The 17,323-nt window shown below is 35.8% G+C and overlaps 1 protein-coding gene across 1 annotated transcript; it reads right to left on the bottom strand.

Annotated features, from left to right (window-relative positions):
- Positions 1–153: 153 nt before the first annotated feature.
- Positions 154–5,305, bottom strand: LOC121791716 (coatomer subunit beta'-2-like; the record flags this gene model as incomplete). Its single annotated transcript, XM_042189573.1, is given in 16 exon segments — positions 154–228; positions 340–414; positions 416–481; positions 860–1,048; positions 1,495–1,520; positions 1,523–1,559; positions 1,636–1,786; positions 1,881–1,949; positions 2,399–2,547; positions 2,626–2,757; positions 2,843–3,168; positions 3,276–3,312; positions 4,524–4,578; positions 4,659–4,720; positions 4,815–4,835; positions 5,089–5,305. Coding segments are annotated over 16 exon segments (1,473 nt in total), but the record flags the coding sequence as incomplete, so codon positions are not given.
- Between the last annotated feature and the right edge of the window lie 12,018 nt (positions 5,306–17,323).

Raw genomic sequence — 17,323 nt, 5'->3', positions numbered from 1 at the left:
TGTTCATCTACCGATCTCCCACTGTCCAGATGAGCAGAAACAACACCCGCTGCAATAGATCAAGCTGATTTAGTCACTGAAAAAATCTTAAAACAACTACTCCATGAAGCAAATTCATAAGGACATCAAGGATAACAATAATAATATGCTTACATTATACTTAAGTATGTAGAATGACGAATCACTAGCAATGGCCACCAAATCACCGCTATCAGCCCAGTAAAGATTCTGAAATTGATTGCCAAAATAAATGAAAGTTACATAGAAGTACGGAACATGACGGATTTGGTGCTAACAGTAACCTGATTAATATATGTATTGTAGATATAACTTCCTGACCTTAACATTGACATCAATACGTCGGATCAACCTGCATTCAGCCCAATCATAGAAACAAATAAAATCATTTGAGCAAAATTGCCAATAAAGTGCCACCATAGATGTGCTCAGCCGAAAATGTAGGGCGGATACTTTTCTTCTCCTGAAAAAAAGCATCATTCCAACAATTATTTGAATAGGTAAATTACAACAACTTACTGAGGTGTAACAAATTTCCAGAAAGAGATGAATGTAAAAGCACATCATTCCGTCCCAAGTTAGATGCCACACTTTCCTTTTTAGTGTCCCACAAAACAAAAGTGTCACATTTCATTTTTGGGAAAAAGTTCTCTATCACATTAATATATAAAAATATATTTTCTCTCGACTTAATACATAAAACTAACAAATCCTAAAATCTTGTGCGATCACCCAAGTGTGACATCTACCTTGCGCGGAGGGAGTACCAAATACCAAATATCTCTGGTGCTAACCCACCCACCCCCCAAAAAAAGGAACAGTATTGAAGACCAAAACCAACCTGGAATTTTTTAGTGTAGATCTTAATCTTTGATGTACTTTCCCTAACAGCATATTCTCCTTCTGTGGACCAAACAAATTCCAAAGCTGACCCAAAGGATTTGTTTCTCCATGCCAAAGCTGTGTATATGATGTACTCACCATCCCCGCATACAACAACAAACCTACCATTAGGGTTGTGTTTCAAACTCTGTAAAAATCACATGGGTAATAAGATTAATACAAAAATATCATAGCCAAACAGTAACGAAAAATGGGAAAAACAAATTCTTTAAGAGAAGACCATCAAAATGATAAAAGAGACATCTCTTTCCTTTCAATCATCAAGCACGAGTGATACGTGATAATGGAAATGATCTTTAGAGAATTTTTAAATTAGAAGTTTGACACAGCCCTGCACTCAATGAACAGTAACCCCAGCTCAGAGATAGTCTCACTACAATATCAAGATGATCATCTCGATAACAAAGACGTGTCTATGACATAGCAGTTGTGACTTGCATTTGCATATCGATCACACTATGCCAAAAATAAGTAACAGCATCGCTCAAAAATAAATAAAGTGGAAGACAGCAGAATACTCCATAAATATAAAAGTAAGAGACATGAATTCGCTTATAGATCAGGGACAATAACCTGTGGATAAAGGTCACAGGTTCCCATTCCTTCACAGCTAAAGGCAATCTCTCTCCATCAGCAACCTGAGACAGAAATTTAAGGTCATTTCAGATAATAAACTGGCTCCAGAACTATATAATTAGCCAAGAAGTGGCATACATCATAATCGGCCCCAACACTCTTAATGTTGACTGTCTGGATCTCATTATGCTTAGACCATATAATTTTCCCACTGTTGTCCATGCTTGCAACAGGTACTTCTCGACCAAGCTTTACCATTATGGTTCCTTCATCATAGCCAATTACAACCCTGCAAATTTAAAACCATCAAATTCAGGTGCCCCCTTTAAATTAAAGATAAATGCATGCATCACTTACTCAAGTAACTGTGAAAATAAACTTACCGTCTTGATCCTCTCATGTAACTAACAGCCCAAACTCTTTCAAAACCGTAATTCAATGTGTTTTCAAGTCTGCAAAATAGTGAAATGACTTTTGAGACATCAATCAATGTGCATCCAAAATCTTATGCAGAAACAAGAAAGCCCTATAAACATAAACAACTGTAGATAAATCAATAGATATACATGCACATACACACACCTCAATTCTGAGGAGTAGTCATAGAAAGGAAATGCAACAAATGAATATACAATATTACCAAGAAAAAATCTGATTTGAGGCACAGAACGTTTAAAACAACATGCCGAGAGATTTACACTTTAACAATCAAGCCTACTAACTGATAATCAATAGATGAAGCAAACGGTTAAATGAAAAAGACTAAAATTTAGTACAAGAAAATTAAGAGAAAATAGTTGATAATATGGTTTTTGCAGTAATGAATGTAACTGGCCACTTGAGAAAGAAGGATTTGGAAAAACTCAATTAGTGTAACCGAGCCTACAAATATAAAACTCACCTATATGTGGTGGAATGCCATATGCGAACTGTACCATCCTCAGAACCTGTTATTATAATGGGGAGTTCAGGGTGGAAACAAACTGCCGAAACATTATGCGTGTGTCCTTCTAGTGTCTGGACACAACTCTTTGTCTGATAATCCCAAACCTGTACAAGTTCTCCAGATAATTTAGATTATGCACATACAATCTCAAGACAGATGCAGAAAGGCAAACAAAGTAGAACCTTAGCAGTGTGATCATCAGAGCCAGTGATTAAATAAGGTTTATCACCACCAGTAAAATAATCAACACAGTTGACTCCTTTCAGGTGAGCATCAAGAGTGAAATTCGGATCAGGGGAGCCAAGGTTCCAAATCTACATTTAAAAAAACAGCCTGGTTGAATCACATGAAGTTAATGGCGAACTTTAGAAAAAACAAAAAAAAACAACCATTTCATACCTTAATGGTGCGATCAAGAGATGCACTGGCAAAAGTATTGGTATCTTTAGGATTAAAAGTCACTTGCATCACATAGTGGGAGTGACCCTCAAATATTTGAGTGCATAACCACCCCTTTTCCCAGTCCCAGAGTTTTATGAGCATATCATCTGAGGATGACAACACATAAGGGAGAGTGGGATGAACTGCCACACACCTGATATAGTCTGTGTGGGCCTCAAATACTTTAACCTTATCCATTGTATTGTAATTGTAGACACGTATGTGCATGTCATCAGAGCCAGCAACCACCCACTGTTTTCGTGCTATAAACTTAGCAGATCTAACTGCAGCATTTTTTTCAAGAATTAGCATAAGAAGGATTCTTACCAGTATAAAAGTCATTTAATCACTTCTTTATCAGAAAGAATCACAAAATATTCAAATTATGCACCTGGCTGTTCAGTAACCTCAAAAGATTTAACCATTGTCTGCAGCAATAGAAGTCAAGCTTTAGAATGATATTCAAGAGTAAAAATGTCAGAGAGGGTAACTTGAGATAACAAGTCATCAGATAGCTTATAAGATGTCAAATCTTTATTCAAATGAACACAAACACTATATTATGCGCATGCCATCATTTTCAGAGTAAGAGCAAGTAACAAAAAAAACATCCTTCAAGGAAGGTCATTATATCAGAAAAAGGTAAGACATATAGTTCCCCTCACTCTTCTGTTTCTTGGTATCTGCACTCGTTTCTGACCATAAAGACTTTGAAGTGCAAAAATTGCTCTCCTTGACAAAGAAATTAAAAGAAAGTTCCACTCATAGATTATAGCACCAGGAATACGTTACAAGGTAATTCAAGGATCTGTCTGGAAAGTCCTCTACAAATCCTTTTCAACTCAATCTCACCCCAATAAAAAATCTAACAAGATTCCTGTGTCTAAAATGTCCAGGTCTTCTTATATTTATTAATCTTGGCCCTTGGTAAAGTTACTTACATATTAAGGGTTACAAAACATATCTTAAATATTCTTATTTCACCAAAGTGATCGGTCTGAAGACCTAAATCATGTTCTACATAGCTTTTTTCTCCCTTACACTATGGCATAGACTGTTTTATTGCCAGATTCACTCAAACTGTTGAACTTTTTTTTCTACTCAAGCATTACGGGATTATTCTTCCAGACCAATTGATCATCATGGCAGGAAATCAGTAGGCAGATCTTTGAGGATCAAGAAGAATTTATCGAGGGGTTATGGGAAAGAATAAAGTTTGGACTTGCTTGGTTTGGTGGATCTCAACGCATAAGAATTCAAGGGTTATTTGGTTTCAGATGCTTACATATTTTCCAGTTTTATGTTTTTCTAGGGTGTCATCGTGTTTCAGGGAACTACTGGTCCCTTTGTGAAAAGAGTCCTTTTCCTAAACAAAAATTCTAGTGTCTTATCATAATAAGACTTTAAAACCTAAGAACAAATCCAATACAAAGGACTTTTATTTTCTGATATAAAAGATTAGCTGCATTTCATCACAGCAGTACAGCACAAGATGACAGTACCATAATCTAGCTAATCCTTCTACCATTTCAACATCAAAAAGATAAAGCACACAGAATTGCACAAGCATCTAATAAATGTCCTTGTGATCAATATGATTAAAATCTTCCATAGGATAGAAATTGCACATTCATCATACCTGGGTCTGATAATCCCAGATGCAAAGAGTCCCCGAATACAGGCTCGCCAATATCCTGATGACGCACCACAAATCATAGATAAAACATAACGGCCAATATTTTATTTGAAACTTGGTTGTGAAGGCTCTGCATACCATGGCTCTGTTGGATGTAGATCCACAGACTTTACTCTTTCTGATCTTTGTGCAAGTTTCCTCTGATAGAATACATCAAATTATCAGCATTGACAAATCACTCATTAACAGAAGTCACAAAACCGAAAATGAAATTATCAATGTAAACTTGAATACCTTGATTTCTAGTCTGAGCGGCTGCAGCACACGACCACACAATTTAACACCAAAACAAGCAATAAAAAAAACTCGAGTTAGCAAACAATAGCAACAGCTCCAGATCTCAAACAAGCCGCAACCAATCCAAACAAATCATAAAATTCAAAGCAATCAAAATGCAGAATCTCTCTCGCGTGTCAGAAACACGAAATTGACACAAAAAATTAATAAATTCCAGATCTGATAACCAGCCGCATGCGTAAAATCAATCAACAGAAGCAAAATCACTCACCATTTTCTACACTGAGTTCGGCAGCAGGGAAACCGTATCGATCAAGATCCACCGAGCTACACACACTCGAATGCTGCGATCAAGATATGAGTAGTGCGCGCAGAGGTATGCAAAATGTAGAGAGAGAATGGGGGTTTTGCACTCCAACAAGAGAGCAAAAGAGTGTTAAAATTTCTATCGAAGAGAAGCAGGTGAATTTTGCGTACGTTTCTTCGTATTTTACTTTGTTTTTTAAATTAAAAGGAATATCAGAATGTGGCTATTTATATGGAAAACATATGCAAACGGCGTCGTTGCCTTAACATGATTAAAGTCAATGCTGAGTAATCGAATGTAATCATGGCCGTTGATAAGTGTGACCAATAAGGATGAACGGTTCGGATATGCTTGTTTGCATCATCTATCGACACTTAGCTAATAAGTCTTGAAAAGTTAGTCTCAAAATAACCGTGTTTCGTGACTTTTATTATTGTTTGAACTTTGAATAATATTACTATATTTTTCCTTTATTTCAATAACCCAAGATTAATTACATGTAAGATTTGAATAATCGCATGCAAGCAAAGTGAAGGAATATACAAAAAAAATAGAGTATATTAAAATTATCAATAAAAACAACCGAGTCTATAAAATAATCCAAATAATATTATGTCTGTCGTGTCATCTAAATATGACGATTTATGAACATTTACTTATAAGCAATTATATTCTCCTATAATGAAAATTATGTCTATCCGTAATTGGGCCTAACTTGTACTGAATTTACTCTACTAAAATGTTGGGCCTGGGCATGGTATTCATTACAAGGCCTACACACGAAAATTATTATGTACTGCAACACATTTTGTGAAATTGCTGAAATTTGTGGTAGATTTTAATTGTACTAGTATTATTTTTTAAAAATTTGTGGAAATTGATTTTTTTTCTCCTTTATATTCCTTTTTAGACTGCCAATGAATACATGAATACATCCAGAACTTTCCGATGACTTGGACATGCAGCGAAGCATTTCAACACTCATGTACATTAGCACTCTGCCACCTCTTGGTTGTTCAAATTTCTGATATGTTTAAAGAGTACTTTCACATCTCCAAAACCACGGGGCATAATGCTAGAAACGGTTATGCAAGGTAATTCACGCGTGCAACGACATAAACATCATCAGCCACTCGTGCGTCTTTAGCATGGGCGGACCCAAATAGAGATGACTAGGGGCTAAAGCCCTTGATGAATTTATTTTTTAAACATTTTTCTATTATTTTTTTGTGAAATTTATTGATATTTAATGTAAATTATTGTATAACAACCCTTGTAAATGATGAAAATTGTCCAAAAATATACATTGAAATAAAAATTAGAAATCTCAGCCCCTGTCGATGTATATTTATGCGTCCGCCCCTGGTCTTTAGCGACATGTTGCATGGAAGGCCGCATGTGATCAGTTTCACCGCCAACAGTCTTCGCCGTGAAATGAGCTACTATCCAGCCGACGATATCTATTTCAAATGCCCAACGTTTATCAAGTTTTTCTAATGCTCAACTGACCCCAACAGAACTCATTTTCTACACAAATAAATAATTTCCTTCGGTTTATGATCCAACATCACTTTATTTAAGATAAGCAATTAATAAAAAAAATAAGTGAGCACTTTCCCATACAAAAATAAGAAGTGTGGTTTTGGGGGACCTTCATAACTTGCCTACATCACCCACCCCACTCACCCAAACAAAATAAAAGTAAGCACAAAGCGAACCAAATTTCATCTTTATCACTAACCATAGCTCCATCATCTCCATGAATAGACCTTCACCCATATCAACTATTCATCAATAATATACCCTACTTAATTATTGTGTATATTTTATGTTTAATCAATAGGTCGTCGGTTCATCACTCCCACATTTTACACATGATCACAAGTGCCAACGCAACTTACTAATTAGTTCAATAAACGGGTGCACTTGCCCTAGTGCATTGGTCTTCATAAATTCTTTAGTTGTTTTAGTATGTTGAATTAGGTATATTATGCTTTCTGATGTAATATATAAAAACTAAAGTATGTTAAATATCAATTTCTGCGGCGCTTTTGCTATTCATTATTGTTAAATTACTGCAACTAGGCCATGGTCATCCATTTTTGTATAGGCCAACAAAATTTCTTAGTTTTTTTTTAAAAAATTCATATAATTGATTTACTCAAAATAAAAGTTAGTATGTTTCAAACTTTGAGGTCCTAAGAGTGTGGGAACTAATTAAAAAGTAGCAGCTACAATCTGTCTAGTGGAGAGAAATTGTCAAATGTGGATTCATTTAGTGAACTAAATCATAGTAGTAAGATTGATTATAATCAATTAAGTATGGTCAACTTTTACCATCATTGATTATTTGCAATCAAGGAAGCAACACAATGCATGAATTGGATGGAATATTCTTTGGAATAAACTTGTTCCACTAAGTAATTCTAAAGAAAAATGGGCTCCATTCATATATTCTAATATATTTTTTTATTGCTTTATGGAACTGTACTATGGTGTATAGAGTCTACTTGCATTCTGCCTTGCTTTAACAATCAAATTTTGCATTTTAAACCAACCCCACATTATGAATCTTTTCATTTAGTCTTGTTTTTTTTGTGCAAAACATGTGCATACCTTCCCAATGGTTGGTCTCTGAAGATAAGATTGCAATAACCTTCTCAATGGTAGGTCTCAAGATAAGATTGCAATACATATTACAAAACTTTAGATACACATGTGATAGGGATATTGCGGAAACTCAACTTATTTAGCATCTCGTGACAATACAACATCGATGAACCTAGGTGGGGTAAAGTGGGGTTTAGCTCCTAATGAATCCAATACGACACGAGTTTTAATGATAAATTAGTAAAATAAGGAAGAGAATGATAAAAAAAATAGGTAAAGCAAGAGGGATAGGAAGAAAAATGGGTAAAGCATGAGAGATGAGAAAAGTGGTAAAATATAAGAGAGAAATTTTGCATTTATAGAAATATGACTATTTTTTGTAGACATCTACAAATGACAAAATGAAACTATTTTTCGTGGACAGATGAAGTACATATTATTATATAAAAGCCTCTATTAATATCCTAAATTACTTAAAAGTTTATTTTTAAACAATTTTGCAAAATTTAGCCCCTACTCATTTTCATTTATGCGTCTGTCCTAGTGTCAGTTTCATAAGTATTGTCAGAAAATTTTATAAAGACCCTACTATAGCTATTTTTTGTCTCAAGTCTCAACCATTCTCCTTTTGTTGTGCGATTTATAGGCCCGCCATGATCTATGATTAGAGCATATCTCGAAAAATTGCAATTTCGATGTGCATATAGAGCTACATAATGACGATCAAAAAATTATGACATCATCTAATACAATGGTATATGCATTAATTAACTATTTTAAAAAAACTTAAATGACATAATTTTATAAAGAAATACACTATGGGAATATAGAGAGTGGAAGCAAAGAAGGGGCAAAATTTTGCAAGTCTGATTTTGGAACTGATTCAGTTGAAATATATGTGGAAGTTTCGTGCAAAATAGGATGTCCAACTATTTTCATGCAACAAGTTTAGCTTTTATATAATACTACTAGAAAATTAGAAATAGAATGCATCAAGTAATAGTACAGCAAATTGAGAATATATAATTGAGAATTAGAAATATACATCAAAGGTTGGTGTCTAGAATTTTTTTTATAGGTCTCAATAAATGGATGAGAATTTGTGACTTTCTTATTTTTGCTTTATTTTCTTGTTAATGTCTATAGTTCGTGTCTTTTTGACTTGTTACTCTGGCCTTATTCGTTTATTTGTGATCATTTTTGTCTGGTAAGTTGTTGCTGACTGTTTGTCTGGAGTATTTTTAAGTTTTTGGATTTTGTTATTATTTTAAATAAATTTTTTACTGCTTTACTCACAAATTTTTGTACTTTCAACCTTTCTGGTTATATCAAAAGAAATAAAACTATTGGTGCAATCATTTTGTAGTAGTAAACTTGTCTCAATGCTAACACCTAATTACATTCTTGCATTTACAAGATTTTTTCAAAAGATGTTCCAAAATGAGAGGGTTCATATTGGTTGTGCTAAAGTGAACTTGAGATATTTGTTGCAATTTGAGTGATAATAGTACTATATACTCCCTCCGCCCCATAGATATAGGCCATTTATGGTTGACACATGTTTTAATGCGTAATTTGGTAAAGTAAGAGAGAAGGAGAAAAATTAGTTGAAATTGTGTAGTGGATGGTAAGGCCCATAAATGATAAAGTAAAAGATGAGGAAAAAATTGTCATAAATGGATATGAACTATTTCTATGGGACGGGCGTAAAAAAGAAATATGACCTATTTCTATGGGATAGAGGGAGTATCCAATGCAAGAGTTAAGATGCTTAATTTAATAAACTACTAAATCGAAAGAGACAAATTAACTCATTTACACTTTGACCAATTTGGCATCTAATTTTATTCACTACAACCTAACTTTTTTTTTTCTTAAGTTACAAAGGTGGCAATTGCAGTGTGAATTCAGGGATCACAGCCTGACAGAAATGAATTTATTATTAGATGGTGATTAGCCAATTGAACAACAAAAATGGCTAAATGAAGTGATTTTATGGTTCAGGGTTTCAAACAAAGGAGCTGCTTATTACAGCGTGACACGTTATTACAATTGAGGATTAACAAAAACCATTAAATAAAATAAAATAAAATTATTAAAAGTGGGCATTTGACTCTACCAATTTTTGTATCCATCCATGGTGGGTACATAATTCAGATTTTCCAAAATATGAATCTACTGTTTTGCCTTCAAAAGCATCCACTACTCGCCGCGTATTAAATAACAATAATAATAAAAATAATAAATGGACATTATTTTTTTTATAAAATCTTGTACTATCTCAATAGTCACAATCAGAAATACGAGGCCTAAATAACAACGTGAGAATTATTCGTCGATTTGGACCGCGTATAATTTAAGTCACAGCACTAATTAAGCTTTGTGAGGCAATAATATGTATGATGTGACATGATCATTGAACAAATGCATCCCATTATAAAAAATGGAGTACTTGATACTACCTATTAAATTTTACATAGATTAGTATGTGAGGATCCATCCCAAAACAAATTTATATACGAGACTAATGATTTGATTAAATTTGAAGAGCTATTAAAGATTAGGATTGGTTAAATTTGACTGTGCTCCATTAAATAATTAGTAGACATATGACATCAAGTTAGGGAGTGTAACTAAATCAAGTCGGTCAAAAATCATGATTCTAACAACTTATATATTTAGCATTATTAATCTCTCCAAATACACATTATTAAAACGTATTCTAACAAATGATCTTTCATTTCCTATACTAAATTACTAATTGTACGTACTAATTGTTTTCAAACTATGGGTTGTGTTGGTTGTTTTATAGGTAAGAGGTGCGAGATAAAATGTGGTGTGGGCCCAACTCATAAATAGTTAAGGAATTGCTGCTTTAAGAGCATCCACAATGGTGGCCTATCTCCAGAGTCCATCTCAGAGTCTATCTCCATTTTTCCTGGCACGTCAGCAGGCTCATCCCAGAGCCTATCTCATTTCCACATCATCATTATTTTATATTTTCACTTGTAATTGTTAGTGTTAAATAAAATGATAAAATAACAAGAAATAAAGACAACTCAATAAAAAACAAATTTATTAAAAAGAAAATATTATACATTTAAAAAAAAGTATTGAAAAAAACTAACTAAAACATTGTGACTAAAGAGAAGTAAAATATAGAGTGAGATAAAAATGAAGTGTGATAAATGTGAATAATTGATAGGGAATATGGTATATATGGATAAAAAATGAATAAAATAAATAAATAAAAAAAGAAGGAGAAGATAGGCCCAGCCGATGTATCGGTCATGGGGCAGAGGCGATGGGGAGGGGGAATCAGTCCTCCCTCCGCAATGGTGACCGGATGTGACGTTATATTTCAATTGAGATACTAAACAACGTAGTTTCACAATTATGATGAGTTTTTAAAAAATTATTTCTTGTGAATGACATTGTTTACTGAGTGAGCTTGAATACAATCCACCTAAAAATCCGCCAAGCTGGCCATCTTTCCGTTGCCGTATAATGTGAATGGAGGATCGGTTTTTCCTTGATCTTTCCATGTGTTTTGTGTGCCCTACCATGATTTGGGTGTCGTTCTTCTTTCACAAATCTAGACTTAGACTATGATAGTGGTCGTGCCATCAACTCTGGTCAACTATATTATTGAAAATAAATTGAAAAAAGAAAATATAATCTCAACGCGTGAAACGACGCCACAATTGAAGTTCTTCTTTCACAAATCTAGACTTAGACTATGATAGTGGTCGTGCCATCAACTCTGGTCAACTATATTATTGAAAATAAATTGAAAAAAGAAAATATAATCTCAACGCGTGAAACGACGCCACAATTGAAATGCCAATATTTGGCTACGCATTAGAGCATCCACAACCGTGCTCTTGCCAGCGGCACGGTTGTGGGCCCGGGCGGTACTATTCATGCCTGCTCTCTGGCAAGAGCACAACACCCACAACTGTGCTCTTCCGCAAGGACGAGCACAATTAATATAAAATTCAATTACACAAAAACATTTCCATAATATTAAAATTCATTTAAAACCCACAATAAATATTACAAATGACAAATAAAATTAAACATTGCATAATTAAAATCCTAAAAATTAAAAATTACATAATTAAAATCCTAAAAATTAAAAATTACATAATTAAAATCCTAAAAATTAAAAATGACACTACTCGTTGCCGAATTTCGCCCACATGTGGTTGATTAGGTCTTCTTGTAGTTGATTGTGGATTCGAGTATCGCGCATTGTGTGTCTTGTCTCGATCCTCTGGCCAACCGTCGTATGCTCGCCTCGGCGTAGGGGAGACCTCGCTGTTGAGCTTCCGGCTTCGTCCTCGTCGTAGAAGCTAGCCGCCCTCGGCCCTTCGTCGGCTATAATCATGTTGTGTAATATAATACACGTGAACATGATGTCGGCGATATTATTCACGTACCACAGCCGAGCCGGGGCCTTCACAATGTTGAATCGAGCTTGAAGGACCCCGAAGGCTCTTTCGACATCTTTCCGCGCTGACTCTTGACGCTGCGCAAAAAGAACCCGTCTCGGGTCGTGCGGGTTGTGGAGCGTCTTCACGAACGTCGACCACCTTGGGTAGATACCATCGGCGAGATAGTAACCCATGCGGTATATATTTCCGTTGATGGTGAAGTCGATCGCCGGTGCTACACCATTCATCACATCATTGAAGAGTGGTGACGAATATAGCACATTCAAGTCGTTGTTGGATCCAGCAACGCCGAAATATGCATGCCAAATCCATAGGCGGTAGTCGGCGACCGCCTCAAGGATAAGCGTTGGGCCGCCGCCTTTGTGACCGCTTAAGTGTTGCCCCCTCCAAGCAGTCGGACAATTCTTCCACCTCCAATGCATGCAGTCAATGCTGCCAAGCATTCCGGGAAAGCCATGGACTGATTCGTGAAGACGAAGCAACCGTTGGCAATCATCAGTGTGGTGCTCGAAGAATTCATCCCCAAAAGCAGAACGAACGCCCTTGCAAAAATTCTTTAAACATAGGATTCCAGTGGACTCACCGATATGCAAATACTCGTCGAACATGTCGGCCGTTTGCCCAGTAGCGAGTTGTCGGATGGCACACGTACACTTCTGCAACGCCGTGATACTTTGCCGGCCGGCTGCATCTACACCTGTTTGAAAGTATTCAACACGTGCGGACAATGTGTTGACAATTCGCATGAACAAGCGCTTTGACATGCGAAAACGGCGCCTGAAGTAATCTGCCGGAAACCGCGGCTGGTCGGCAAAGTAGTCGGCAACGAGCCTTTCGTGGGCTCCCTCCCGGTCACGATGGATGTACCGTCGATTTGATCTGGTTCGTTGAGGAGGAGGAGCAGGGGTATTCGCCGCGACATATGCTTCGTAAGCGGCACGATGTTGTTCGTAGTATTCTTGTTCTTCGCGTTCGCTTCCGCCATAATATGGGTGAAATCCATTTGAGATTTTGAGTGGGGGATGAATGTGTTGATAGTTTGTATGAGAATTATGAATGAGAGATGAATGAGAGATGATTTGATGTGATAAATGGATGATGAATGTGTGTATTTATAGATGATTTTGGGGAAAAAAAAATCAAAAAAAATCAAAAAAATTCAGAAAAACGGGAAAAAACGGCCATATTTTTGGGATTTGGAAAATATTTTTTTTTATTTTTTAGCATTATTTATAATTAAATACCGATTTTAAAAATAAAAAATAAAAAAAAGTTTAAACACAACGGCTATGCCGTTGACGAATGGGAGCGCGCCACGTGTGCGTCCGCTGGCACGGACGTGCTCGATACATCGAGCAGCGCCGTGCCAGCGGCGCGGCTGCAGCGGCGGCGGTCCTGCGCCTTGCCAACGGTGGCACGGACGTGCTCGATACATCGAGCAGCGCCGTGCCAGCGGCGCGGCTGCAGCGGCGGCGGTCCTGCGCCTTGCCAACGGCGCGGACGGCGGTGGCGTCTTTCGCCACCGCTGCGGATGCTCTTAGGATCAAAATCTCTTTTCTTCTAATTTTTTTTAGTTTGACCACAGGTGTTCCGATTCCACCTTCCTGTTCGACCGGGCTTGCGGATTAAGGCCGAAAGTCACCCAGCAGGTAGTGGGATTTGAACCCATGACCTCAAGGTCACCACAGCTCTGCGCTGCCAACTGCGCTACAGTCTCAACTTGTTTATGTGTGTGTGTGTGTGAGCCTACTAAAATAATTAAATAAATTGGTACGTAACTTTTTAGAAAAAAATAAATTTCAGTGATTAAATGAAATTTGTAGGGTGGCAACTCTAGTGTGGATTGTGTAGTAGACTACTTTCAGGTTAGGTCAATTATCTTTCAACGTCGTCAATGAATCTCCAAGTACTATATAGTTGGTTTGAAATTGAAATATTATTTTATCACCATACCTTTAATCATGACGATAAATAATGGTCCCAAAATGTGAAAATTTCAAATAATATGAAGAGGTGGTCATAAGTTATCCAGATTACGTTAGGCTAATTAAAATTTAACCCCTAATTCTCATATATATCCATATAGTTATTATAGGATTGAGAGTAGAAGCTTTAACATAAACCCGAATTTGAGAGAATGATTATTCAATGTATAAATAAAAACTAGTAGTACTCTTCTATCCAAAATCCCTATTGAAGAAAAAAAAATTGGACATAAGAAAATAAGAACAAATACGCATCATTTTATTTTATTTTATTTTATTCCATTTTAGCTACAGTTTTTTTATTCAAAGTTGACTGTTGCTTAATCGAGTTATCTTTTGTTCGAATTTTTCTTGCGTGTTGACAATTAATTCATATACTCTTCTTAAGATGTTTTATTTCCTTTTCATTTCTTTTCGATTTTAAGAATAGTAGAAGCATGTTGATGGTTTTCTAAGAAAATTTGGATACCTATGATATCATTGCATGGTGACACGGTGTGTCTGGATAATTTAAAATAAAGCAATTTTTCTAGGCTTTGAATATAAATGGAAGTTCAAGAATAAAAACCAAACGATAAGCACATGGATTAAAGGTTTGAGCCTAAATTTTCCCATTTCACCAGAATAAATGAATAATCAAAGGAGCAACATTTAAAGACTGACAGACACAAAGGATCATACACGAGTCAAATTTTCTTGAATTTGCTAAATTCAGGTCTCTTGGCCAAATTTGTTGTTTGTTTAGTTGAATTGCTCCGAGACGATCAACTAGATGAAATGAGTGTTGGCTCGTTTAATTCATCATTTATTTTATTTTTTTCAGTAGATTAGTAGTTTATGTTGTATGCATATAGTTATATATCGTTTAACTTGTACTTTTAACTTGCTGGTTCGAGCAACAAGTTTTGCATTTATTAGAAATGAGTGATTCATTTCCTTAAAAGGTCTCCTAAGGGTATGTGGGCCAAATTTTTAGAGATTTTAAGATGTTTTATTTCCATTTCATTTTCTTTTCGATTTTAAGAATAGTAGAAGCATGTTGAAGGTTTTGTAAGAAAGTTTGGATACCTATGGTATACTTGCTATAATATCATTGCATGGTGTGTTTCGATAATTTGAAATAAAGCATTTTTTCAAGGCTTTTGAATTCAATTGGGAGTTCAAGAATAAAAACCAATGGCCGTAGGCACGTGGATTAAAGGTTGGAGCCTAAATTTTCGCTTTTCACTGAAATAAATGAATAATTAAAAGAGCAACATTAAAAGATTGATAGGCACAAGGGATCATACACAATTCAGATTTTCTTGAATTTGCTAAATTCAGGTCTCTTGGCCAGATTTGTTGTTTGTTTAGTTGAATTGCTCCGAGGCGATCAACTAGATGAAATGAGTCTTGGTTAGTTTATGTTGTATGCATATAGTTATCATGAAACTTTCAAGTTATTTCTTTATTTTTAACTTCTACTTTTAGCTTGCTGGTTCGAGCAACAAGTTTTGCATCTATTAGAAAGGAGTCACTCACTTATCATCGATATTGCATCTATTAGAAAGGGGTCACTCACTCATCATCAATGTGGGTTGGATTGACGCTGATCTTCCACTCGTGAGATAGATAAGATACAAAGAGAAATTCATCATCGACTTAGCTGCTCTGATAACATATTAGAAATAGGCTATTCACTTCCTTAAAAGGCCTCATAAAGAGTTAGAGTTATCCACTCTTATAAAAATAAGATATGATCATTACCAACTCGATGTGAGACAGATTTTTATAAGATTTTAATCGTATCCAAAATGGAAAAAAACGTATGTCTATGGGTGGGGTGGCTAGTTATATTTTCGAGAAAACGCTCCTACCGACTATCCACTACTAGCTTTGTCCAACTAAAAATAAAGGGTAAAATTTAAAATTCATCCTTGTTGAACGAGTGTTGAGAATAATGGTAATCAGTCAAATAGTCAAAAGTGCATGCACTTTATAAAACTGGTGCTGTTATGATCTATTTCAAAATATAAAATTTATTACCTTTTCATATTCTTTATTAGTAGTATTATCTTTAAGCCTTAATTCTACGCACTAGAGGAGTATCAGTCTCATAAGTTCATCTCACAATTCTGCAGTCCATAATATTTAGCAATCTTAAGGTTGATGTACCTTGTTTTATCGTAGTAAGGATATATGTAATTCAATTTATTATAAAATAAAAAATAATAATATGCATAAAACAGAAACTGCATATGATTATACAAAAAAATGCAATAATGGTACATGACCATGCATGCGAATTTTACTGCTCTATATTTTTTTGTTTTTTTTTGTTTTTGCTTGGGGCAGCTAAGATCCGTGATTTAATTATTTTCTGTAGTTATTATTATTTTTTCATTTGAATTTGCGAATTTGATGGATGATTGATTTGTTTAATTTCATATATAATTTTGAAGACTTCATATAACCACTGACGATAAATGATCGATACGGTACACCGCTAAAAGTTAGAAGATGAGGAAAGAGCTCGATATTACAGATTGTGGTGGTTTTGCAATTGGTGTGATCAAATTTCGATTTAATAAAAATGTTTTTGTGAAGTTTGATACTCCTATAGAAAAGAAATATATAAAATTAAATAAAAACTATGGAGTAGCATTAAAGTGTTTTATAAACAAAAATAAAAAGTAGCTCAAGACTTTGGGTCCAAAATAGTAATTTAGCATTATTTTGAAACCATGCAGAATGTGGCTCCTATAAAAGGCCAACCTTCTCTCACAAACCATCTCATCACCTTCACTCTTCACTAACACTCCTCCAACGTTCAACCGCAACTTCAACTGATCCCAACCACCACCGCCGCGGCGCTTCCCTCAAATCCGACAAAATGGGCTTAAACTCCAACAGGGTCGAGGATTTCTCAGACCCCGAAGCGCCGCCGCCGCCGCCGGCAATCGCAATCCAAATGCCGGCAACGGAGGTCCACCGAGTCTGCCTCCCGCCGCTCAAAACCACGGCGCAGAAGCTCCGCCACCGCCTCTCCGAGATCTTCTTCCCCGACGATCCCTTCCACAAGTTCAAGGATCAGCCTGGCTCCACAAGCTGGTTTTAGGCCTGCAGTTCTTCTTCCCCATTTTCCACTGGGCCCCCAATTACACCCTC

The sequence above is a fragment of the Salvia splendens genome, unplaced genomic scaffold (genome assembly GCF_004379255.2).
Source record: "Salvia splendens isolate huo1 unplaced genomic scaffold, SspV2 ctg881, whole genome shotgun sequence".
Lineage (NCBI taxonomy): Eukaryota > Viridiplantae > Streptophyta > Magnoliopsida > Lamiales > Lamiaceae > Salvia > Salvia splendens.
Note: the sequence above shows the minus strand (reverse complement) of the source record. Positions and strands in the feature narration are given on the sequence as shown.